The 26034-nt window shown below is 41.7% G+C and overlaps 1 protein-coding gene and 1 pseudogene across 2 annotated transcripts; one reads left to right on the forward strand and one right to left on the reverse strand.

Annotated features, from left to right (window-relative positions):
- Positions 1 to 5447: 5447 nt before the first annotated feature.
- Positions 5448 to 11440, forward strand: LOC109898874 (transmembrane protein 26-like; annotated as a pseudogene).
- A 9753-nt stretch (positions 11441 to 21193) lies between these two features.
- LOC109899760 (cyclin-dependent kinase 1) lies at positions 21194 to 24983 on the reverse strand. Of its 2 annotated transcripts, none has more exons than XM_020495269.2 (8): positions 24758 to 24983; positions 24243 to 24285; positions 23344 to 23500; positions 23017 to 23140; positions 22665 to 22835; positions 22372 to 22535; positions 21776 to 21917; positions 21194 to 21529 (listed from the first exon to the last, which is right to left on the reverse strand). In XM_020495269.2, exons 1-8 carry the CDS (start codon positions 24767 to 24769, stop codon positions 21416 to 21418), a joined length of 927 nt encoding a protein of 308 aa, XP_020350858.1. In that variant the 5' UTR covers positions 24770 to 24983; the 3' UTR covers positions 21194 to 21415. The 2 variants fall into 2 exon arrangements, with proteins under 2 accessions (XP_020350858.1, XP_020350860.1); XM_020495271.2 differs by having other exon boundaries at positions 24489 to 24957.
- Positions 24984 to 26034: the final 1051 nt, after the last annotated feature.

Consider the following 26034-nt stretch of genomic DNA (forward strand, 5'->3'; position numbering starts at 1 on the left):
TATGCAAAAACCATTCACTTCACTGGAACTAAATTAGATTGGTAGTACTGCTGTCTAATATATGGTTGAGAAGAACATAATCCCTTCTTTGCTTCGGTTTTTCAACAGAGGGCAGATTTAGGTCGTTAATATCAATGTAAAACATCTGTGAGCTGTTTACTGTGAGGGAATATGAGCCAAGTAGCAACCCTCAGCCTTGTTTTGATTTCTAATGCTGACAATATAAGAGTTGTCAAGTTAATAATGATACAACAAGGAGTTAAGGAAAATACATGGAACACAATATTCTTTACAGCAAATCCCCTGTAAGTCTCTTTATTTCGGATTACGTAAAAATTCCACATTTGAAAAGCTTTGAGGAGTTGCTTTGAGGCAAATCATGTTGTCCAATAACTCTGGAGCCCATGCAGCTGTTGGCCTTGGCGAATGAGTCATGTGTTGCCCATTTATGTCCAATTTCTCCCATGCAAATGCTTGACATGTGTGACTTACAGTTTAAACACAGCCCTTTGACTAGGCAGAAGATCAATGCCAGTGCAATCAAACCATTAATGCCACCTGTTCAACCTTGACCCTGCTGTTTTAAGAAAGGTAATAAAGAGCCAGCCTATTATCTTTACAATAATAATTGAGTTAATATAGAGATAGACAAAAGGGTAGATGGTTTACTATAAGGATCATCATTATGTCAGCAGCACGTGTTGTTATTCTTTTGGAAACATGTGTGCTCTAGATTTCCTTTCCTGGTAATGAGAAACGAATGTTGTTCATAAATGTCCTCAGAGGGCATATTGCTGGCACAACTAATTCACATCAATCCAACTGACAAATATGTTGTGGAGAAGCTTTGCTGACTATAACATGACAGTCAAGATAATTGAAATGGAATGCCTCCCATTTACCAACCACTCACCTGGCAGATCCCTTTCGGTAAAGTTAAGTGATCACTGCCACCTGTTGGATCACAGTAGAATTTCAACACAGAAGGAAGTGTACGTTATTATTTCTCTGAATATTTATGTGAAATATCAATGAAAATGTGGTTACATTCCACAATCATATTTGGATGTGCTATTCAGAATATGATCAGAACTCTCCCTGTACTACCCCTGTAATACCCCAAAAGAGAATTGAAGAGTGACAGTTATAACACAAATACAAAACATATGTGCAGATAGATTGTACTGTAATTCAAACCTCAGTACATATTCTGAACTCCCCTGACCAATACCACAGAGTGTTACAACCACACAGTACCCAACGAGACTTCAATAAAATGGAATCTCCTGGTATTTTCTCCTTGAGGCAAAAGCCCTTGCACAGAAACGAGTTAGGTCAAGAGTCATGGTGGTGGATGCCCTTTGCTCCCAGGGCCAAAGGGCCAAGAGGATTAAAGTAACTTAAGTATCTCACAACCAAGTGAAATTAGCAATTAGTTGCTCAAGTTCCTTTACACGCTGTCAGAAGACTGACAAGGTCATTCAGTTCATCCCTGACACAGCAAATGACAATCTTCATTAGTGGTGTCATTATTATTACTGAATGAAGCGCAGAGGAAGCCTTGTTATTGCAGGTGGGAATGTCGCAGCTGGGAAATCTATTTCTGTTTACATATCAGGGGGTTTGTTTCCTTGCTCTGCTCATGATCTCTCCCAATGAACTATGTACACTGACATTTTTGGGGGAGCGCAACATGTAAAGTGTTGGTCCCATAATTCATGAGCTGAAATAAAAGATCCCAGAAATGCTCCATACGCACAAAAGCGTATTTCTCTCAAATTTTGCACGCAAATGTCTTTACATCCCTGTTAGTGAGCATTTTATCCCTTGTCAAGATAATCCATCCCACTGACAGATGTGGCATGTCAAGAAGCTGATTAATTATCATGGTCATTACACAGGTGCACCTTGTGCTTGGGACAATAAATGACCCCTCTAAAATGTGCTGTTTTGTCATAACACTATGCCACAGATGTCTCAAGTTTTGAGGGAGTGTAAAGTTGGCATGCTGACTGCAGGGATGTCCGCCAGAGCTGTTGGCAGAGAATTTCATGTCATTTGCTCTACCTTATGACACCTCCAACGTTTTAGAGAATTTGGCAGTACATCCAACCTGCCTCACAACTACAGGCCACATGTAACCACGCCAGCCCAGGACCTCCATATCTGGCTTCTCATCTGACTATCCCACAGGTTTAGGAGGTGGGTTGCTGAGGAGTATTTCTGTCTGTAGTAAAGCCCTTTTGTAGGGAAAAACTCATTCTGATTGGCTGGGCCTGGCTCTCCAGTGGGTCGGCCTGGCTTTCAAGTGGGTGGGCCTATGCCCTCCCAGGCCCAGCCATGTGAAATCCATAGATTAGGGCCTAATTTATTTATTTAAATTGACAGTTGCAGTTTATCACAGTGCCATCCGTTTTGTCACTGAAGCACATTATACCACCCACCACTGCGACTTGTATGCTCTAGTCGGCTGGCCCTCGCTACATATTCGTCGCCAGACCCACTGGCTCCAGGTCATCTACAAGTCCATGCTAGGTAAAGCTCCGCCTTATCTCAGTTCACTGGTCACGATGGCAACACCCATCCGTAGCACGCGCTCCAGCAGGTGTATCTCACTGATCATCCCTAAAGCCAACACCTCATTTGGCCGCCTTGCAAAAATCGCTGAAGTTGGAGACTTTTATCTCCCTCACCAACTTCAAACATCTGCTATCTGAGCAGCTAACCGATCGCTGCAGCTGTACATAGTCTATCGGTAAATAGCCCACCCATTTTTACCTACCTCATCCCCATACTGTTTTTATTTATTTACTTTTCTGCTCTTTTGCACACCAATATCTCTACCTGTACATGACCATCTGATCATTTATCACTCCAGTGTTAATCTGCAAAATTGTAATTATTCGCCTACCTCCTCATGCCTTTTGCACACAATGTATATAGACTCCCCTTTTTTTTCTACTGTGTTATTGACTTGTTAATTGTTTACTCCATGTGTAACTCTGTGTTGTCTGTTCACACTGCTATGCTTTATCTTGGCCAGGTCGCAGTTGCAAATGAGAACTTGTTCTCAACTAGCCTACCTGGTTAAATAAAGGTGAAATAAAAGCGTACATTTGACATAAAAGCGTGAGCGTACATTTTCCTTTTACTATAAAAATTACAACAAACAAGAAAACAACCGTGAAGCTTACAGGGCACAATGCCTCAAACAAAGTTAACTACCCACAAACACAGGTGGGAAAAAGGTCTGCCTAAGTATGGTTCCCAATCAGAGACAACGATAGACAGCTTGTCCCTGATTGAGAACCATAAACGGCCAAAACAAAGAAATACAAAAACATAGAAAATGGAACATAGAATGCCCACCCAAATCACACCCTGACCAAACCAAAATAGAGACATAAAAAGGCTCTCTAAGGTCAGGGTGTGACATTTGCTTACATCCCTGTTAGTGAGCATTTCTTCTTTGCCAAAATAATCCATCCACCTGACAGTTGTGGCATATCAAGAAGCTGATTAAACAGCATGATCATTACACAGGTGCATCTTGTGCTGGGGACAATAAAATGCTACTAAAATGTGCTGTTTTGTCACACAACACAATGCCACAGATGTATCTAGTTTTGAAGGAGCATGCATTTGGCATGCTGACTGCAGGAATATCCACCAGAGCTGTTGCCAGAGAATTGAATGTTCATTTCTCTACCATAAGCCACCTCCATTGTTGTTTTAGAGAATTTGGCAGTACGTCCAACTGGCCTCACAACAGCAGACCATGTGTAACCACAGCATCCCAGGACCTCCACATCTGGCTTCTGCACCTGCGGGATTGTCTGAGACCAGACACCCAGACAGCTGGTGAAACTGAGGAGTATTTCTGTCTGTAATAAAGCCCTTGTGGGGAAAAACTCATTTGGATTGGCAGTCATGTGAAATCCATAGATTATGGCCGAAGGAATTTATTGAAATTGACTGATTTCATTATATGAACAGTTACTAAGTAAAGAAAATAATAATTGTTGCGTTTATATTTTCTGATCCGTATAGAATCAGCTCTGCAGCCAAATAGGCATAGAGAACATTGCACAATCCTGTGTGCCTTACCATCCCTGGCTGAATTGAAAGGAGTGAATCATGTCTTGTGGCACTCTACTGATATTGAATTTGTGTTTGTACACATCAAATTGTAATCACAGTCAGAAATATCCATTTATACATGTAATTCAAATATAGCTTCAAATGTCAAAGTGGGTTTAGAGTTGAGCTATTTTTTGTTATTGGAGGAAAACATCTAACCAAGGGCATATTTTTTGTGTTAGAAGTGGTTTTAATATGTAATCTGTATACAGTATATGCATGCATGAATAAATCTAATTAATGCAAAGGACCAAAGGGACTTCATGACTCATAACTTCATAAAGAATTATTGCAAGCTGTTGATTTGAATCAAAAGTCTGTGCAACCATAGCTGCAGGAAGTAGGGGTACTGAGGGTGCTGCAGCACCCTCTGATTTAGTTTCCCTCCCTAGGCCTTTATTACTCTTTTATGAATGGAGAAAGATACCTGTCAGGAGAGCAGAGAAAAATACTATTAGTAGGCCTATGTTTTTTCCTTTATATAACAGTCTAAGTAGATCATATCTCTATTTCATTGTGGATTGTGTCAGTGAAATAGATATTGAATATAATGCTAACCATTTCTTAAGAGACCCATACTGCAAATCTACTCAATTTGGTACAAATAGATGTGTTATGTTAGGTCTTTCTCAATTCCCTCTCTTCCCTTTGTCCATAAATGTGACAGTTTACAGCAAAGGAATTTCATGAAGCACACATGGTCACTTTGATGAGGCCTAGGCTATTGTATGCTAATTTTTAACATCTGATGAACAGTTCCAGTGAATACCATCTGCCTTTGAGCCTGTGTATAGCCTGATTATATCCATCAATCATAATCGAATAACGTATTGCCTAACAGAAGCATATACCATGTTAAGCACTGCAGTGCTGCCCTCTTCAGTACAAAGTTGCACATTTAAATCCCTTGACGTTAATCAAATGTGATACAATAAATAAATAGCCTTTTAGTTGTGTGCGCAAATGTAGCCTTATCTACTCTTGGCTGCATTGGAAAATCACTATTGTCATGCAACTCCCATCAGTCAAAAACGAGACCCCAATTGGGGAGGAGTGTAAGCTTTGGTGGCTCCGAGCGGGAGTTCACACTAGTTACCACAGTCACAACACCACTATTCATTAAAACGAAAATAAGCTTTTTAGTCTTAATTTAAAGTTAGTGTTAGGCATAAGGTTAGCAGTGTGGTTACGGTTAGGTTTAAAATACTATTTTAGTTACGACCGTGTGTGGTAGAGTAAGTTATTCATTGTCGACGGTCGACTGGAGCTTGAATTTTCAGGGATAACGGGACACTTAAGATGTCGAATTTTTACCATTAAGCGTCATGGCATTTGTCAAATGTTCATGTGCGATTGTTAGTAGGTTACTGTTTATTCTGATCTCAGTCAGAGTTTGGAGATTGCTTAAAGATGACAATACTGGTTTCTTACAATCCTCTTTCTACCCCTCGTCCTCGAAATGATCCTAACTTTGAAAATAAGAACGGAAAAGGATTATAAATGGTAAGATTCTGTTCATTTATTCTAGAATAGCCTACGTTATTTTAACATACCGTCTATAATTTGTCATGTGCAGGCAATCCAAATATTTTAATCCTAAAGACATAACAGACAACAAATAAGAAGAAAATTACGTTTATTTTAACTGTAAAATTGGTTTTACATTGGATATTCGGTGATCTCCACGTCTTTTTGTTTAACATTTTGATTAATACTGTTGTCTTCTGGCTTTCAATCTTCAATAGCTCTTACACAAAGCATGCCATGACTATGGAAATGATATATTCTGAATCAGGGGAGGATGGACAAAAACCCACGCCTTCAAAATGTTTTAAATAATGTAATGTTCCACAGCAAGAAAATCAATTAATGTCGCTCAAACAGAAGGAGGAACTAACAGAGTCACTGACAACAACCAAAACGAAACAGGTGGGGTTTTGTGATTCTGTCTTTCATCATTTACGGAACTGTTGTCTGTTTGTCTCTTCGACCAACTTGTAAACCTGAAAGATAGCAGCTTTAACAGTGTCCTAGTCTGAACTCTGGTCAAGCAATAAAGCGGTGTACACTTTGAGCTTTTCCCATAAGAACACATGAGGAGCAGTGACCAAATATCTCACTGCCATTTTAGGGATGTGGCAATCCACTCAAACAGAGTGAAATGTACATCCTCCTCGTTGTTGTTAAAAGGGTGTACAAGCCGGCTGTTCCGATCAGGATTCGGAGCGCTTGCAGATCAATTTCTATTAATCGAATGGCATGCACGCGTTCTTCTTGTTTTAGTCTGGCTGCACGTTCTCATTCTTGTTGGGCTGCACATTCATCTTATCTTCCCTATGCTCCAACTCTAATTTCTGTTGTTCAAGCTCAAATTTTTGTTGCACCAACTTTGCCTTCAGTTTTAACTCCCTTATTTGCACGTCTACGGGATGTTCTCTACTACCTGCAGTGCCCTTTTCATCAGCCTCACTCAACGAGAGGATTTCCTCTTCCACCAAAATAGTACCGATCAACTCTGGCTACTGCTTTTGGATCGCCAGATGCCACTTTGATGTCATAATGCTTTGCGATGAGCAGAGTCACCTATGTGCATTCATCTAGCATCTCCCATGTATGGTTTTCCACAAATGCTTCCAACTTAAAGTCCATGTCTTTATTTGTATTTTATTAGCCTGTGTGTTTATGTAACTTTCAAAATGACTCCACCAATCATATAACCCCTCAAGGTGGATGTCAGTGACAGAAACTCTACTACAAAAGTGTAATTTGAACACTCAGATATCTGGGCACAGCAGAGCTTCAAAGTAGGTGACTAGCGTGAGTACCATACTCATGGGAAACAATGTCCCACATAAGCCCCCCCATTTTGTTACATTCCCCAACAAGAAAACCAATGATGTTGATCAAACAGAAGGGAGAACTAAAAAATAATCACTGATACAACAACCAAAATTAAACAGATGGGAGTTTAGGAGGGGTCCTGACAGATACTCATGGGGGTGTCCACTGAAAGTTGACTAGCAACAACAACTGGAACCTAAAAGACACTAAATTTTGTCCTAGAAGAGTCAAACTAAATTAAAAATTTGTGCAAAACAACAACAGGGAAGATCAGACAAAGGAATATTTTTTCTAGAACTCAAGTAGGGCACGCCAACTACAGGTGTTGACGTTCCACATCTCCCAAGACAACTGGAGTACTGGACCAGCCACTCTTAAATAACACCTGGGCCAGCACAGGTGAAACACCTTCCCAATAACGAGATGGCAACCAGCACAGGTGTAACGCATGCTGACTAACAAGGTAACTCCAAATCGGTGCGCCCAACTGTACGTGCTAAAGTGCTAAAAGTCCAACCTCAAAACATAATGGAAAAACCAAAACCTGTAACAGTAAACAAAGAAACAAAATATTAAGGCTTTAAATCTTTAATAGCTCTTACACAAAGTGTGCCATGATTATGAAAATGAGACATTCTGAATCAGGAGAGGATGGACAAAAATCCACTGCTCATTTTTTGTAGACATGTTGAAGATAATATTTAAAGCCGTAAGAATTGTTTAAATAGCTCTTACACAAAGCATGCCATGACTATGAAAATTATATATTGTGAATCGGGAGGATGGACTAAAATCCAAAGCTTTTAAAACATTTTTGTTGTTAACATTTTGAAGAAAAACATTTATTCCGGCTTTAATCTCCAATAGCTCTTACACAAAGCGTGCTATTACTATGAAAATTATATATTCTGAATCAGGGGAGGATGGACAAAAATTCACAACTCTTTAGCCCCCAAAAATCTGGTGGAAAAAGTCTACTCAGGCTTTAAATCTTCAATAGCTCTTACACAAAGCATGCCGTGACTATGCAAATAATACTGTATTTTCGGAATCAGAGGAGGATGGACAAAAATCCACAGTTTTCTTTATTTTTGTATTATTTATTAAAAAGTGAGGGTGGGATAGGGCGGTACCCATAGAATGAAGAATGACAAGTGCTTCCAAAATAACATGTGATTGTTTTGTCAAACATTCTGAAAAAATCATAAAGATAAAAAAGTGGTTAGAATTGGATTTATCCTGATATGTGTTGGTTCCATTTAAATCAGTGTTTTCTGGCTGCTATTTGGGCTTAAAATCCTCTTTTATTTTTGTAATTACATATTTATTTTGTATTTTTTACCACTGCTCTATCCTTTGTGTTTGATTGCTATTCTGTGGGCTTAAGATTTACAAATATATATATTCACAGTGATTGGACCATAATTTGTGGATAACTTTGGATAGTTGCATGCATCTTTCAAATGCATGTGAATGGAATAAAGAGTTGTCACAATAATAAAGAAAGTACATTTTCTACTTCAACCCGAGGTTCTCGCCAGCCATCTTGCATTTCCTGATCATTATAATTCCTTCCATCTGGATTTTGGAACTACATCATCAGGAAAACAAATCTAGTGGCCCTCAGGTACAGAAAACAGAGATGGAGAGAAGTCGTACAGCTCCATGTTCAATGCATGCACGAAGGTTATGAAACATTTACTTACAACTTCTCTCATCTAATTTCAGTGTAGGAAAATTAACTCATGGGAAAATGTGGGAAGCATGATTTCTCTGAACAAAACTGGGGAATTTAACTGTTCAAACTTATTTAAACTGGAACTAGTTTTAGTTTCTAGACTATTCTACCTTTAACTTTTCTTAAATCTACTGTAACTAGGACCCTTGACCCTTAATCCATAAATTAACATTCAGGAGACACGATAAATTCACATGGCCTATCTACACAGATGTTCATGTATTCACAAATTCACCGTCAACAACAGGGTCACATCTAAGTACTTTCCATTATTAACATACACGTAGTATACCAAACATTAAGAACATCCCCTTTTGCCCCCAGAACAGTCTCAATTCGTCGGGGCATGGACTCTACAAGGCGTCGAAAGTGTTCCACAGGGATGCTGGCCCATGTTGACTCCAATGCTTCTCACAGTTGTGTCAAGCTGGCTATATGTCCTTTGGGTGTTGGAACATTCTTGATACACACGGGAAACGGTGTGCCTGGCACCTACTACCATACCCCATTCAAAGGCACTTAAATATTTGTCTTGCCCATTCACCCTCTGAATGACACATATACATAATCCATGTTTCAATTGTCTCAAGGCTTAAAATTCCTTATTTAACCTATCTCCTCCTCTTCATCTACACTGATTCAAGTGAATTTAACAAGTGACATCAATAAGGGATCATAGACTGACCAGGTGAAAACTATAGCTGTGTTCGAATACTCATACTAACCGCACTAACCATACTATTTGTGACGTAAATTGAGTATATAGTATTCTTATTGGTCATAGTATGGATATAGTTAATATGCCAGCAGTTCCTGGATGTCGTACTACATTCGCCAAAATACGAAGTATACAAGCAGTGGACACTAGGGTCCATAATGCAATTCTTCAGAAAATGGGGATGGCTTCACATCGTTTTCAGATTTGAAGAAAATGGCAGAAAATATGCAGCCGAAGTCCAACAAGAGTGGATACAAATGCATTGCTTTCTAATTATGACAAATGCTAAGACAATGTTGAGCCATGTAATAAGGTAATGACTTTTCAAATAAGTTACCTTACACGTTATGTTGGCTGACAATTTGTTAGCTACGCTAATCTTACAAAACACATAGCATATCATTACTGTAGTATGCACTGGTATGTTAGCTAGCTACCTAACATTCATTGGCTACTAATACATCAAACTTGCCAGTATATTAACTATATGCTATCTAACTAACTACCCAATGTTTATTGACTTGATTATTCCTGTCATTCTTAGCTTAGCTAAGTGGTATAGACGTTGTGCATTCTCAATGGACATTCGGGTGTTTTTGAAAATTCGCCCTGTCTATCTACTCCGATTTCAGAGAAGTCTTGCACGCAGAATAACTGATGAATTTTCGAACGCTCAACACCCGTTGAATATGGCCGGTGTCATTAAATGTTGGCAAAAAAGTGTAATTAAATTGTTGCCAGCAGCACAGTTACAGTCACCAATGCTCTGATAACATGAAAACTGCCTAACCAGCTCTGCTAGGGCGAGTAAAATGGTCAGAGTGAGGTGGTCTCTCATTTGTGTCTGGAAGTAGCTAGCAAGCTAGCCAACATTAGTCAGTTAGCTTGGGTGCGTGACCATTGTTGTGAGGCCAGAACGCTCGGGTCAACCCTACTTCTTGGCCAGAGCGTCCAGTGCGCGCTCTGAACGCTCCAAGAACTAAATGCTCAGAATGTACAAACTGACAACACTCTGAATTTCAGAATGACCAGATTGCACTCTGGCTCTCCAGATTGATTTTAAGAACACACCCAAAGTCGTAAAATGTCTAGCTAGTAATTTGTTATGCTTACAAGCTAGCAAGAGGTTGCATAGCAACAGCATCAACTTCCGGTAGACAGGCGAAGTGCTAGTACGCTCAACTGAAAGGATACCATTCGTTTAAAGTATACTAAAATAATCTAATAGTGTATAGTATGTAGTATATACTCATTAAGTATGTAGTATACAGTATGTTAGTATGGGTATTCGAACACATGGAAAGAGCAGGTGTTCTTAATGTTTTGTATACTCAGTGTATAAGGTTATTTCAATCACAGTGACATAGCTCTCAGGGGTAATTAGGGGACTCTTTCCTTGTCCTATCCTACCCTGAGCCTTTTACTCTAGCACATTTTTGAGTGCTTATTATCTGTGGTTTGACCTTCTGTTCACTCTCTTGACATTCAAGGCTCTTTACCAACTCGTCCACGGTTTGTCTCATCGACTGGATCCTGGCCCTCCATCAGGTCCTGCTTATCCCTCTCATCATAGGGAAGTGGCTCCTCCCACTGTGGAGCGGGGTCATGTGGGACAAACTTTTCCAGCTCCTGCTAATCTTCGTTGGCACTGCAGCTGACATCTTGGAGTTCACCAGTGAAACGCTATCTGATATCAAGTTTTCGTGCACACAATTATTTTAGAGCATACTACAAGAAGTATAATGACATGAATATCTTGTCTGTATTATGTACAGTTCACAGATCATACAGGAGGCATGTGCAGTGAATTCGGAAAGTATTCAGACCCTTCTTGTTTTCCACTTTACGTTACAGCCTTATTCTAAAATGGATTAGATACATTTTTTACCTCTTCAATCTAAATAAATACCCCATAGTGACGTAGCAAAACATTTTTTTGCTAATTTATTAAAAATCAAAAACAGAAATCCCTTATTTACATAAGTATTCAGATGCTTTGCTATGAGACTCAAAATTGAGCTCAGGTGCATACTGTTTCCATTGATCACCCTTGAGATGTTTCTAATTTACAACTTGATGTTCCTTTAATTGTGGTAAATTCAATTGAAAGGACATGATGTGGAAATGCACACAACTGTCTATATAAGGTCCCACAGTTTACAGTGCATGTCAGACCAAAAACCAAGCCATGAGGTCAAAATAATTGTTTGTAGAGCGTCAAGACAGGACTGTGTCACAGTGTCCTCCCATCAATCTTAAATGGAAGAAGTTTGGAACCACCAACTCTTCCTAGAGCTGACTGCCTGGCCAAACTCAGCAATTGGGGGAGAAGGGCATTGGTCAGGGAGGTGACCAAAAACCTGATGGTCACTGTTCCTCTGTGGAAAGGGGAGAACCTTTTAGAAGGAGAACCATCTCTGCAGCACCAAACAGGCCTTTATGGTAGAATGACCAGACGGAAGCCACTCCTCAGTAAAAGGCACATGACAGCCTGCTTGGAGTTTGCCAAAAGGCACCCACAGGACTCTCAGACCATGAGAAAAAAATATTTCAATATTGGTTTCATCAGACCAGACAATCTTTGGCCTGAGGGCCAAGCGTTACGTCTGGACGAAACCTGGCACCATCCCTACGGTGAAGCAAGGTGGTGTCAGCATCATGCTTTGGGGATGTTGTTCGGCAGCAGGGACTGGGAGACTAGTCAGGATTTAGGAAAAGATGAACGGAGCAATATACAGAGAGATCCTTGATGAAAACCTACTCCAGAGTGCTCAGGACCTCAGACTGGGGTGAAGGTTCACCTTCCAACAGGACAATGACCCTAAGCACACAGCCAAGACAACGCAGGAGTGGCTTCGGGACAAGTCTCAATGTCCTTGAGTGTCCCAGCCAGAGCCCGGACTTGAACCTAATCGAACATCTCTGGAGATGTCACGCCCTGACCTTAGAGATCCTTATTATTCTCTATGTTTGGTTAGGTCAGGGTGTGACTCAGGTGGGAAAGTCTATGTTTTCGGTTTCTTTGTTTTTGGACGTGTGTGTTTCCCAATCAGAAGCAGGTGTCTATTGTTGTCTCTGATTGGGGATCATATATAAGTTGTCATTTTACTTTTGGGTTTTTGTGGGCTCTTGTTTCTGTCTGACAGAACTGTGTGCTTTCGTTTTTTTTCTTTGTTATTTTGCATGGTGTCATCAATAAAAATACGATGTACTCCTACCCCGCTGCGCCTTGGTCTCCTTCTCCCAACGAGAGCCGTTACAGGAGAGATCTGAAAATAGCTTGCAGCGACGCTCTCCATGCAACCTGACAGCTTGAGAGGATCTGCAGAAAAGAATGGGAGATACTCCCCAAATACAGGTGTGCCAAGCTTGTAGCAAAGTAAAGATTCTGAATACTTATGTAAATGTTATTTCATTTGTACTTTTTAATAAATTTGCAAACATCTCTAAAAATCTGTTTTTGATTTGTCATTATGGGGTATTGTGTGTAGATTGATGAGGGAATTTTATACATTTTAGAATAAGGCTGTAATGTAACAAAATTTGGAAAAAGTCAACCAGTCTGAAAACTTTCCGAATGCACTATATAGGCCTTAAATGGCCACTTTCATAATAAATTGTTTGTGATTCTAATGTAAAACCCATTTAAACATCCTGTCTCCCAATTTTTGCTATGTGAGAATTACCAGAACAATGAGATACCCCAAAAAAATTCCACTCCCTCTGGCGTAGAATCGGCCCATTGACTAGTTGAGCTGTGTGTTCTGTATTCCTCCCGGGGAGAACAGCCCTCAGCTGGTGTATATAATCCTAGCGGGGTGGACCTGTAGCATCTTATAGTTTCCTCAATCTGGCTGATGGGTCTACATTTAATTAAAATTTTCATATCTGCAGTGAACTTAACTCTCCTCGACACCGGCTATGGAGATCTGTTCGAATGCCGAGGCTCATATTCTTTAGGGTGAATTACAGATTTGATGATTTTTACATGCAGATGCCAAGACTTTCATGGTGGGTTTGAGGGTATATGAGTGGGACAGCCATAATCATAGACAGCATTATGGATGTCACATCTATGAAGGTAAACCTTAAGATTTCTGTTGTAGACATTTTAACTGCAGAAAGCCTCCCCCACAGCCCCACCTACTTTATCAAGATCTCTTTGTAGCATGACTGTGGCCAGAAAAGACTCACCCAATAAGGGATATGTTTAGAATTTGGCTAACGAGACAAACCAGCGCTATCGTAGCCAAGTTGCAAAACAAACAGCTGAGCTGATTTGTGTGCTTATCACCACTTCCTACACCAACTACTAGGATCTCAAGATGCAACACTTAAAGATGCACTCCGGGATCCATATTCATAACATTTTACGAATTGGATTCATAACATATGTAAATTGAAAAATATGTATCCTACAAATTGCAAAAATCGTAACATATCACATGAAATGGATGACATGGTAATATACTATTGGATGAAGTTAACAAAAAACAGGGATCACTTTTGGCTCGTGAACAACACTAACTACTGACTCAAATAATGTAAAAGCTAGATTGCATCTTAAAGGGATAGTTTGGAATTTTGGCAACTTCCCTTGAGCTAGTTAGCAATTGCGCTAATGCTTGGTAGCAACTTCCTTCAAGCTAAATGCAGATACATAAAAATGGTATCCACGAGTTCATCTGACTCTGGGTAGATAAAGGGCTTCTTTACCAAAATTCCAAATGATCCCTTTAATCTCTACAGGATTGTTGGGTCCACCGCGGGACAGTTGAGCTAACGCGATTAGCATGAGGTTATAACAACATTTCCCAGGACAGACATCTGAAGCATTTCGCTACACTCGCATTAACATCTGCTAACCATGTGTATGTGACAAATAAAATTTGATTTGATATTGGCAAAAAGCTTAAATTCTTGTTAATCTAGCTGCACTGTCCAATTTACAGTAGCGATGACAGTGAAAGAATACCTTGCTATCGTTTGAGAGTGCACAGTTGTGAACTTGAATAGTTACTAATAAACCAATTAGGCACATTTGGGCAACCTTGATCCAAAATTTAACAGAAATGCAATGGTTCATTGGATCAGCCTAAAACTTTGCACATACACTGCTGCCATCTAGTGGCCAAAATCTAAATTGCGCCTGGGCTGGAATAATACATAATGCCTTTCTCTTGCATTTCAAAGATGGTACAAAAAACACTTTTCTTTGTATCATCTTTTACCAGATCTGTGTTATATTCTCCTACATTAATTTCACATTCCCACAAACTTCTGTGTTCTTTCAAATGGTATCAAGAATATGCATATCCTTGCTTCAGGTCTTGAGCTACAGGCAGTTAGAGTTGGGTATGTAATTTTAAGCGAACATTTTAAAGGGGCGGATCCTTGAGAGGTTTTAAGGACTTACTCAAAGTGATTCGGTTTCATCAGTCAGCTTTAAACAGATTAAGGCCCACTTCTTCATTGCTTGGCTGATGGAGTAAGCTATTGTCAGGCAAACTACCAATAACGCAAACTTCCTGAAATCCATTGAAGCCGTTTGACTAAATAATTCTGGGTTGAGGATCATTAAGAGTTCATTACGGCCTCCTTTGTTCTCAGAAAATACCTTTCAAATCAAATTTTATTTCCCCAATCTACTGAATTATTCACAACCTGAAAGGATGTACAATAAGTGGATAAGAAACCATCCACTCATAGCGTAGTGAGAATGCACTTACAAGATGCAGTTGTAAGTTTCCACAATAATTGAAGAATAGGGGTAGGGTGGTAGAGAATCGACAGACCATGAATGTAATAAGAAATCTTAGGTGCTGGCTCAAGGCTGATAGCTACCACCACAAAATGTCAGTTCAGAACAAGATTGAGGCGGGTGGTCAGGTTAAGGGGAGTTGAATGGAAGAAGATGTCCACATTCACTGTTCAGATAATGGAGAATCATGTCCAGGGAGTACTGACATTAACAATGTGGTCCTGAAAGGAAAGAGAAGGAACTTAGGCTATAGCACTGCTATAATGTGAATTACATGACTTACTGTTCCATATTTTTGTATAACGTACTTTGACTACTGAAACCCCACCCGATGTGGTGGAAGTTGTCTAACCAGATCAGAACGCCGTCGAGGACCACCTTCAGGAAGGTACGGAGAACGATGGAGGTTTTTGAACAGGTCAAAATGATTGTCCGCTGTTAATTTCTTTCCTGACCTGCCAAGAGATGTAAGAAATTCATTTGTAATATAATAGCGTTTATTCCTCTTATCAAGGGGAGACTGAACATTAACAAGGCGTAGGAGAGCTACCGGAGCAGAATCAAGAAGGGGACCAAGTGCCACGACATCCGGGATAATTACTTAGTTTGGAAGGCGAGACCTGGGACACCTCACTGCTGTCGCTCCTATCTGGGTTCACCATCTGTTAAGGTGAATAACAAATCGCAAATATCTATTTTCATACAATATAACATGAAGCTAGTTTTAGTTTCCCTAACACTGATATTTCTCTTTGTCGTCCCTCAGTGGATGTTGTAATAATGGCGCTGTGAGTCAGGTGAAACGTTTAATAAAACAAAACCAGTAATGACAATTCCATAAGGCCACATGCCAGTAAACAAGAATACCAACTGATGAAAAAAACATAAGGGAGTGACCTAAAGTGGAAGATAATGAAGTCCAGGTGGGAATCATGATTAACAGGTGTGCGTAATGATGAATCCCAGGACCGGTGGTTAGTATTCTGGTGACATCGTACGCCAGAGGGGAGAAGCAGATGTGACAGTGCCGGCTGGAAACCAAAAACACTGGAAGGGGGTCAACCCAGTGGAGTAGTGATGTAGGGAGTTCTGGGTGTACTCTGCCCAGGGAAGGAATCGTGCACACTCACCCTGCCGATCCTGACAGTAAATCTTCAGGAACCTCACCAGCCCCTGGTTCACCCTCTCCACCTGCCTGTTAGGCTGATATCCGGAAGTGAGGCTGACCGTGACCCCGAGCTTCTCCAAGGCCCTCCAACCTTGTGATGTGAACTGGGTGAACGGTTGGAGACGATGTCCTCCGGAAGGCAATAATGCTGGAAGAGTGCCTCGGCGACCTGGAGAGCAGTGGGGAGACCATGAAGAGAGGGGGGGGGACTTGGTTTGAGCACATCTGTAACAGGCGTTGACATACCGAGTGACATTCTGCACCAAGGTGGGCCACCAGTACTTCTCAGCGATGGAGTAGATGGTGCGAGAAATACCTGGATGTCCAGCGACGACAACTGTGTTCCCAGGTCAGCAGCCAATCATCCCAAACCACTGGACCCACGACTCAGATGGGATTATGGGTTCCCTCTGGACAGGAACCTCTCCCTAATCATAGATATGGGACAGAGCATCAACCTTGATGTTCTCAGAATCTGGGCGATAGGTCAGCATGAAGTTGAACCTGGTGAAGAAAAATGCCCACTTGGCTTGTTGCAGATTCAGTCTCCTCGCTGTCCTTATGTACTCTAGATTCCGATGGCCGGTGAGGATAACGAATGGTTCCTTGGCGCCCTCCAGCCAGTGTCTCCATTCCTCCAATGCCAATTTCACCACCAGCTCCCGATCGCCAATGTCGCAATTTCATGGATTTCATGGAGAAAAAGGACAAGGATACAATTACAATGGGTTATCCTGTCTTTGTTTTAAAACTGCCCCCACGCCCACCTCAGACGCGTCTACCTCAACCACAAAAGGTAGCGTGGGATCTGGGTGTTATAGCAAGGAGGCGGAGGTGAAATACTGCTTGAAAACAAAATGCCTCGTCGGTTGCTGGAGACCACACCCCCCCTACGAGGTCCACCCTTGAGGGAGGTGATAGGGGCAGCGACAGCGCGCTGAAGCTCCTGATGAAGCGGCGGTAGAAGTTGGCAAACACCAGAAACCATTGTAACCCCTTGATGGGGTTTGGGACTGGCCATGACCTTACCGCATCTACCTTGTCCTCCATCCTCACTCCCTGTGGGCTGATTTGGTAACCCAGGAAGGATACAGCCTTCTGGTGGAATTGGCACTTCTCTACCTCGATGAACAGGTGATTAACCAAGCAGCATTCCAGGACAGTGCAAACGTGGGTGGTGTGGTCTTTCAGGTTGGTCGAGAAGATCAGGATGTCATCGATGCATACAATCACCTGCCGTTCAAGCATGTCCCTGAACACCTCATTGCCGAATGCCTGGAAAACTTACGGAGCATTGGCTAAGCCAAAGGGCATAACCAAATACTGGTAGTGACCAAACACCGTGCTGAATGCTGTCTTCCACTCATCCCCCTCCCGGATGCGGATCAGATTGTAGGCACTCCGCAGGTCCAGTTTGGTGAAGAACTGAGCACTGCGGAGCTGCTCTATGGTTGACGGCACCAACGGGAGAGGGTACCGTAATCCTCCCGCCTTTTTGGCCACGAAGAAGAAACCAGCCGACACAGGGGACGTGGAAGTCCGGATGAAACCCTGTTGGAGCGCCTCTTGAATGTAATCCTCCATGGCCTGGGTCTCAGTCACAGACAGAGTATAGATGCGCCTGTGCAGAGGTGTAGCACCGGAAAACAGGTTGTTGATTGCACAGTCCCAGGGGCGATTAGGAGGGAAACAACTAGCGTGGGTCTTAGAGAATACCTCCTTAAGGTCCTGGTATTCCTCGGATGTTGGGCGGAAGGGCAACCATAGGACTCCCAAACGACGTGGAACAGGGAAGCAGGTCTTCCAGCATTCAGGTGACCAGTCTGATTTTCATCCACAACCATGAGATGATAGGGTTATGGTGTTGGGCCAAGGGAGGCCGAGGATGATTGTGACCTGGTGCACTTGTGATGAAGATGCTCTACTGATGATTGGACTCCACGGTGAGGGTGAGTGGTTGAGTGATGTTTTTAATTATTCCAGATTCCAATGGCCGACAGAGGAGTCGTTGAACCCTAAAAGGAGAGGAGAGTGGCTAGATGGTAATGTTGTGGGAGGAGGCAAGGGTCTGAGCCATAAAGTTCCCTGCGGAGCCGGAATCCACTAAAGCTGTACAGTACATGAGGGACAGTCAGCCAGAGTGATGACACCGAAAAGTCTAGCAGGAAGAGCTGAATCTGGAATACTCACTCCTGGTCCAAGGGATGGAACATCACGTGACCATCCCTCTGCTCTAGTGGATCCTGAAGTACCGTACACTGCTGGAGCTTGTGCCCTTCTTGCCCACAATACAGACAGAGCCCCAGCTGTATCCGTCTGCATCGTTCTGCTGTGGAAAAGCATGTGACCCCTACCTCCATGGGGTTCAGGCTCTGATCCCGAGTACTCGCCAAAGTAGGAAGAGAAGCAATGAGAATGCCGACGATGAGCGCATACTCAGCAGCAGTCTGATTCCCCTGCTGTAGCAGATGCTCACCTCCCTCTCCGCGGAATGATCAAATTACATTAAAAAAAAACAGAGCCATGAACCGCTCATAAGACTCTAGCTCCTCCTGTCCTTTCTCCCAGATGGCCGTAGCCCATTCCAATGCCCGCCCTGATCATTAGAGAAATAACCGAGGCAATCTTAGACCTCTCGTCGTGGGGGCTCCCTTCTGGTGTGAAAAATAGAGGGAGCACTGAAGGAGGAAGCCACCGCATTTGGATGGTGTAATGTAGTTTTTATCCGGGAGGGATGGGCATCGCGGAATCGGCCGTTGCGCTGGCTCGTTGGGTAGACTGGCTCTAGAGTATCCTCCGATACTGGGCTGCTTGACACTGCAAACTACAGAGAACCTCTTCCATGGCCGTCCCCAGTTCAGCCAGCTGGTCATGGTGTTGACGTAGAAGGTACCCTTGTTCGTTGACCGTCTGAGAGAGTTCCGACTTTTCTGCTGCTTCCATAGTTTGAGTTGGTATTCTGTAATAACGGAGCTGTGAGTCGGGAAGCAGGTGCAGCAGTTAATAAAACAACAAAATCAGCAACAAGTCAATTCCATAAGGCTACACGCCAGTAAACAAAAACAATACCAACTGATAAAAAACATAGGGGAGTGACATTTAAAGGGGAGGAAATCATGAAGGTAATGGAGTCCAGGTGTGAATCATAGTGATTAACAGGAGCACGTAATATTGAATACCAGGTGTGCGTAATGGTGAATCCCAGGACCGGTGGTTAGTATTCTGGCGACGTCGTATGCCGGAGGGGAGGAGCAGGAGAAGATATGACAGAGGCCAACAATCTTTTCCAGTTGAAGCAGTCAGATGGTCGACCACTGAAAGCACTGATGCGAAGCCCAATAGACAAAGTATTTTAAGCTTTGGTTGATATTTGAGAAAGCATGAAAATGTATCTCTTCAATTTACCTCTCCACATGACTTTAGGACCATTGACTGTCCAAGCCCCCCAGGAATAATCCCATCCACCAGAACCACTGAGTTCGGATCGGTCTGATTCTCTGTGCTCTGAGTCGGACCAGCTTGCATTAGGCTATACCTTCCAAAAGTGTTGAAAAATACATATCTCCCATTTATAACTCTGCACTAATCCATCAAATTGTCTCACAGTAAAGTATAACCTGCTTGTTTACATCTCCTACCCTGTTCCCTTTAACTCTGCTCCTGTTCTCCAGGGCCTAGGGTGTTCTGCCCAACACCCAGACGTGGATCCACCTGATGTCCTTCATTACCAACACTCCAACTTTTCATTACATCACCTGCAGCTACTGTTATTGTCATGTTGTCATTATCTGCTAAGAAAGCGTTCTTGCTCTATCATACTGGGCACACAATGTGAGATACACAGATTAACTAAAAACACTAGCATTGCAAACACTCAGATCAAAGAAAGCAGCAGTGCCTGGACTTTGCAGGATCCTACTTCAAGTTCCCCTTCCGAGACTGGCTGTCTGTTGAAAACAAGTGACAGGCAGAACCTCCCAACCACACAGCAAGCGCCTCAATATTCCACACACCAGAATTCAGTATTTTAGTCCATTATTGCCATGTGAGTGTACAAAAAAATATATAATCTGAAAATGACACAACTGTACCAAAAAATATCAAGTTAGTTTTAAAATCTTAATTATTGCCAGGTTAGTTTTCACAGCTGTTTCACAAGGTGTTCATTATAGGTTATCCTTTGATGGTATTTATTTGTTCCACATTATTCATTGTATCCTAGAATTTACAATACATATATTCAACCACAAGGTGTACTAATGAGCTATGAGATAGAAAGAAATCATAGCAGACTACTAAAATTATATTATTTCAGTGTAGATAAGGTTAAAATAAAAACATGACAGGCAGACAAGCCTGTGTATAAATCAAACAGATTTGCCAAGGTATGGAGTGGAAATTAGCTAACTTCGTGATCTGTAAGGTAAGTAACTAATGCGTCAAGCAGATTACAGGTTCTTTGCCATTTCTGAAACCTGGCAACGTTTAAGACATGGATTTCATGTTGTAATGTTAACAAGGTACCCAAAAGTAGTTTGAAGTAATGTTTTAATTTGATTAGCTAAACAATACCTGTTTAAACAGCGAAATTGTCACTGAAATCAGCCTTGCAGTCTACCAATTATTTGTAATTAAGTTCCAGCTCCCCGCTATCCCCAACCAGAAAAATAAACTGTCCCGCAGTTGAATATAGTTGATCCTTGTGTTAAACCCTGATAAGGTATGACTTGCTAAAAACTGAAATATACACTTGAAAGCATCAAACTGAAGGCAGGAATGCAGAAACACAGTGACAGATTAACAGTATAAAACAAAACAATTTAGAAGTATCAGTTCTGCAAAAGTGCAATTTATTGAAAATATACTGTCACTTTAGATCCAAACTTTGTTTTTTACATAAAAGTTATTTACAGAATAGTTATTCATATTAGATAGAAAAAGGACAAACAAAGAAAGAACAAAGATACAAAAAAAATCAAATTAACAAATTCAATACACATCCATAATTGTACTCTTTTTCAGGTCCTTTTGAGTAGAGCCATGTGACATTTACATCGTGACCGTGCTGGCAGGTAGAGTGGTTTTATCCAGGTCGTCAAAGTATGGATGGCTCATAGCCTGTCTAGCAGAGATCCTCTTGGGTGGGTCATAGATCAGCGTTTTCTACAAATGAGGACGATAGGAAATTATGAAGCGACACATTCTACAGAAGGTGGGACATGGTCACTTTCATTTGTATCCTAAAGACTACTGCTGGGCTGACAGAACAATAGGTCACTTCAATATCAATAATACTACCAAAAACACAACCAGCCCCTTGAAAAAGACAGGTGTGCACCAGGCTTCTACAGTAACAATGTTTCATAATCAATCTGAATAAATATTAGGAGAACAGGGAAATTGTCTTACAGTGAGCAGATCAATGCCATTCTTATCTAGGTTTTTCACCATGGAGGACAGATTCCCTGACTTCCACTTGGGGAACGTGTTCTTATAGTCAGGCAGAGATTCTACCTCTGGCCAGATGTCATTGTTGGGAGTACCAAGGGCCCTGGAAAAGAAAGAAACCATGCTTGATAAATACTTAATTCAAGGAGATCATAAAATGTCATACAGTATGCCCAACATGGAGCAATTATCTCAGTGTTGACTGTTAATCACTCAATTTGTCTGCCTGTCAATTCTGGATGGCTCATTGCCCACCACAGCTCAATCAAATGTCCTAATCTAGCATCAAATAGCTACATTGTTAGTGTTTTTGTTGTAGACATTCAAATGTATTGATTAACCAACCTAGATGTTGGTAGCAGTAGGATTTGTTATATTACAGATGTGTATATTCACATGCAAATATGCTGAGTGTACAGAACATTAGGAACACCTGCTCTTTCCATGACATACTGACCAGGTGAATCCAGGTGAAAGCTATGATCCCTTATTGATGTCACCTGGTGTAACTCAACATTAGAAAGGTGTTCTAAATGTTTTGTACACTCAGTTTATACCTGAAGATCCTGAAGAGCTGGTCAATCTCTGAGTCTCCATGGAAAAGTGGTTTCTTTGTGGCCAACTCCGCAAAGATGGTCCCGATACTCCAGACATCCACAGGGGTGGAGTACCGTGCGGCACCCAGCAGAACCTCAGGAGCCCTGTACCACAGTGTCACAACCTGGACACAAAGACACAGTTAATGATGCCATTAAAATGTATGTGTACACACACACCTTATGATAGCATTACTTTACATGTGTATCTGCTAATGCTCTTTGGAAATTAACTATGTGGTCTTCTGGCTTACCTCGTGGGTATATACCCGGACTGGCACCCCGAAGGCCCTGGCCAACCCAAAGTCTGCCAGCTTGATCACTCCCTTGTTGTCAATCAGCAGGTTCTGGGGCTTCAGGTCTCTGTGGAGGACCCTTCTACAGTGGCAGAACAGGATGCCCTCCAAGATCTGGTACAGATAGCTCTGGATGGGGGAGATAGTAGCAGAGGGTTAAAATTCACCTACTGGCAAGAAACACTGTTTACAGTCCAATACAACTTGGACTAAAAACACTAAGTTGGTATACTAAGAGCAGAAAGTGAAAAAAATAAATACAAACAAGCTATGTGCATCATGACTGCCCCGCCCTCAGTGGGGTCGATACCTTCACAAGCATGGGGTCCATGTACTGGCCCGAGGGGATAGAGTCTAGGTATTTCTTCAGGTCCATGGAAAGGAACTCAAAGATGAGGTACAGTCTGGACTCCTGCATCAGCACATCTAGAAGGCTGTTTGGAGACAAAATACATGTTATTTGTTTATGTAGACACTAGACAGCTAATATGATATGGCAATTGCAAGACTTGCTCAGAGCCTATTTAGAATGATGCTGTGTCTGAGCTTTGAACTGTTAAGACATCACATCAACTTTCTTGCTGCCTGGCTACTGTAAACTCTTTAGGAACCCCACAGACACAAACACACTACATACCGTACAACATTAGGGTGCGCTAGCTCTTTGAGCAGAGAGATCTCTCTGACAGCTGTGCTTGGCACTCCCTCCTCCTCACTCTCCAGTCGGATCTTCTTCATGGCCACTACCTGGCCTGTCGACTTGTGTCTGCCTTTGTAGACAACCCCATAGGTACCTGGAAATCACAGCAACAATCATGCTTTACTATGTTGGATAGCCACCCTGATGAATAATGTATAGCGGCAAATGGTAACGCTACACCAAGTCTGGAATCAACAGGACCCTGAAGTTAAACTTTTTTTTTATACCTTTATTTAACTCGGCAAGTCAGTTAAGAACAAATTCTTATTTACATTGACAGCCTACCCCGAACGATGCTGGGCCAATTGTGCGCCGCCCTATGGGACTCCCAATCACGGCCGGATGCGATACAGCCTGGATTCAAACCAGGGTGTGTAGTGACACCGCTTGCACTAAGATGCAGTGCCTTATACCGCTGTACCCCCGTACTGACTCTTGACTCATCACATATGCTGCTGTTAGCTATCCTGTTGCCTAATCACTAACCCCTACCTATGTGTACATATCTACCTCAATTACCTTGTATCCCTGCACATCAACTTGGTATTGGTACCCCGTGTATATAGCCAAGTTATCGTTACCCGTTATATATATATATTTTTTTTTTATCTCTGCATTGTTGGGAGGGGCCAATAAATAAGCATTTCACTGTTAGTTTACGAAGTATGTGACAAATTAGATTTGATTAACAGGTTGGAAGAAAATATAAAGAAAATCTAATGACATGCACACAAATCTAGCAAGCTAAATATAGCAGGTTCAAAATTATATACATATTAGTCTAGATAGATAGCAAGTTTGGGGGGGAACAAATCAAAGTTGAGGAAATAACATACCTTCTCCGATTTTCTCTATTTTCACGTAATCATCCATTGTTCCCTGAAAAAAATAAACAGTCTAGGTTACGAAAGCCATTCATGCAACTTAAAATGAACGATAGGTCAAAATAGCCAACTTTGTTTGTTGGAGGTAACTACAGTAGCTAGAGTTAGTTAAGAAACCTCCCGCAATCTAACAAGTGCTAGAGAAAAAAAGCATGACATCCGCGTTAAGAAAATAGATAGTCAACTAACGTTACCTACCTAACTTCGGTAGCCAGCCAACAATGAACATTATAGTAGTATCATTACTCGATAACAAAACAGTATAACATTACTTTGTGATATTTAATGTGACGCCTTGTTAGTAATAATTTCCAATATCCTCGTTTTCAAAAGCTGTGCATGTGATAGCTAGCTAGCGAATGTTTCCCTCAATGCTAGCTAGTTACATTTTAAATTTCATGACAACTGCTACAATACAATCGATCAAACAAAGAATACACGTTGCTAAAAATGTAAAACTTTTATACCGGTTGTGCCATGTCGTTGTGTATCGCGACTGTTGAATGGAAAATGAGTGTGGCTCTATTACAGTCAGCTAGCTAGAGTACTACTGCTGGGTACACTCTTTTCGAATTGGCCGCGGGCATGCTAGCTTTCAAAACCAAGCAATCACGTCGCTGGGTGTCTTTCAAAAGCGCCAATCGGGAGGAGGCCAATTCGAAGCAGGATATGATGGTTTTAAAGTTTAAACAGAGCGGAAGGGGCGAAGCGAGATGGAAACTTAAATATGTATCCTGCAGCAAGGTGGCTTTTTTTCCCCACCAAGCAGAGTTTTTGTATGGAGGTCAATTAGAAGGTCGAATTTGGTCAACAAAAAATGCAATGTCTTATGTGCTACGTGAGTCTTATTTGATCGAATATAAGTTCCGTAATGGTTAAGTTGTTACGATTTTACTGACATCGCAGCAACTTTGAGAAAAAACACTTTATATTCGAGTTGTGCCTGGGTTATTGCTATACGATATCATTGGGGCGTCCCTACCCTAAACACGAACCTTAATACCTACCTTTACTTTAACAATAAACCCCTGGCCCCTTGATAACGTCAGAGTTGGGACGTCCCAAGGATTCCATATAGCAAGAACCGGTGTGCCTGTTGTTCAATCAAATCAAACTTTATTTGCCACATGCACTGAATACAACAAGTGTAGACTTTACCCTGAAATGCTTACTTACAAGCCCTTAACCAACAGTGCAGTTCAAGAAGAAGAAAATATTTACCAAGTAGGCTAAAATAAAAAGTCATAATAAAAAGTAACAATGAGAATAACTAGGCTATGTACAGGGGCACAGGCTAGTTGACGTAATCTGTACATGTAGTGGCTATGCATAGGTAACAAACAAACAGCGAGTAGCAGCAGTGTACAAAAATAGTCAGACAATTTTTTGAGTATTCCTCTGACACTGCCTATTATATAGGTCCTGGATGGCAAGAAGCTTGACCCCAGTCATGTACTGGGCCGTTCGTACTACCCTCTGTAGCACCTTACGGTCAGATGCCGAGCAGTTTCCATACCAGGCGGTGATGCAACCGGTCAGGATGCTCTCTATGGTGCAGCTGTAGAACCTTTTGAGGATCTGGGGACCCATGTCAAATCTTTTCAGTCTCCTGAGGGGGAAAAGGTTTTGTCGTGCCCTCTTCACGACTGTCTTGGTATGTTTGGACCATGATAGTTCGTTGGTGATGTGGACACCAAGGAACTTGAAACTCTCGACCCGCTCCACTACAGCTCCGTCAATGTTA

Source organism: Oncorhynchus kisutch, linkage group LG11, assembly GCF_002021735.2.
Source record: "Oncorhynchus kisutch isolate 150728-3 linkage group LG11, Okis_V2, whole genome shotgun sequence".
Classification (NCBI taxonomy): domain Eukaryota; kingdom Metazoa; phylum Chordata; class Actinopteri; order Salmoniformes; family Salmonidae; genus Oncorhynchus; species Oncorhynchus kisutch.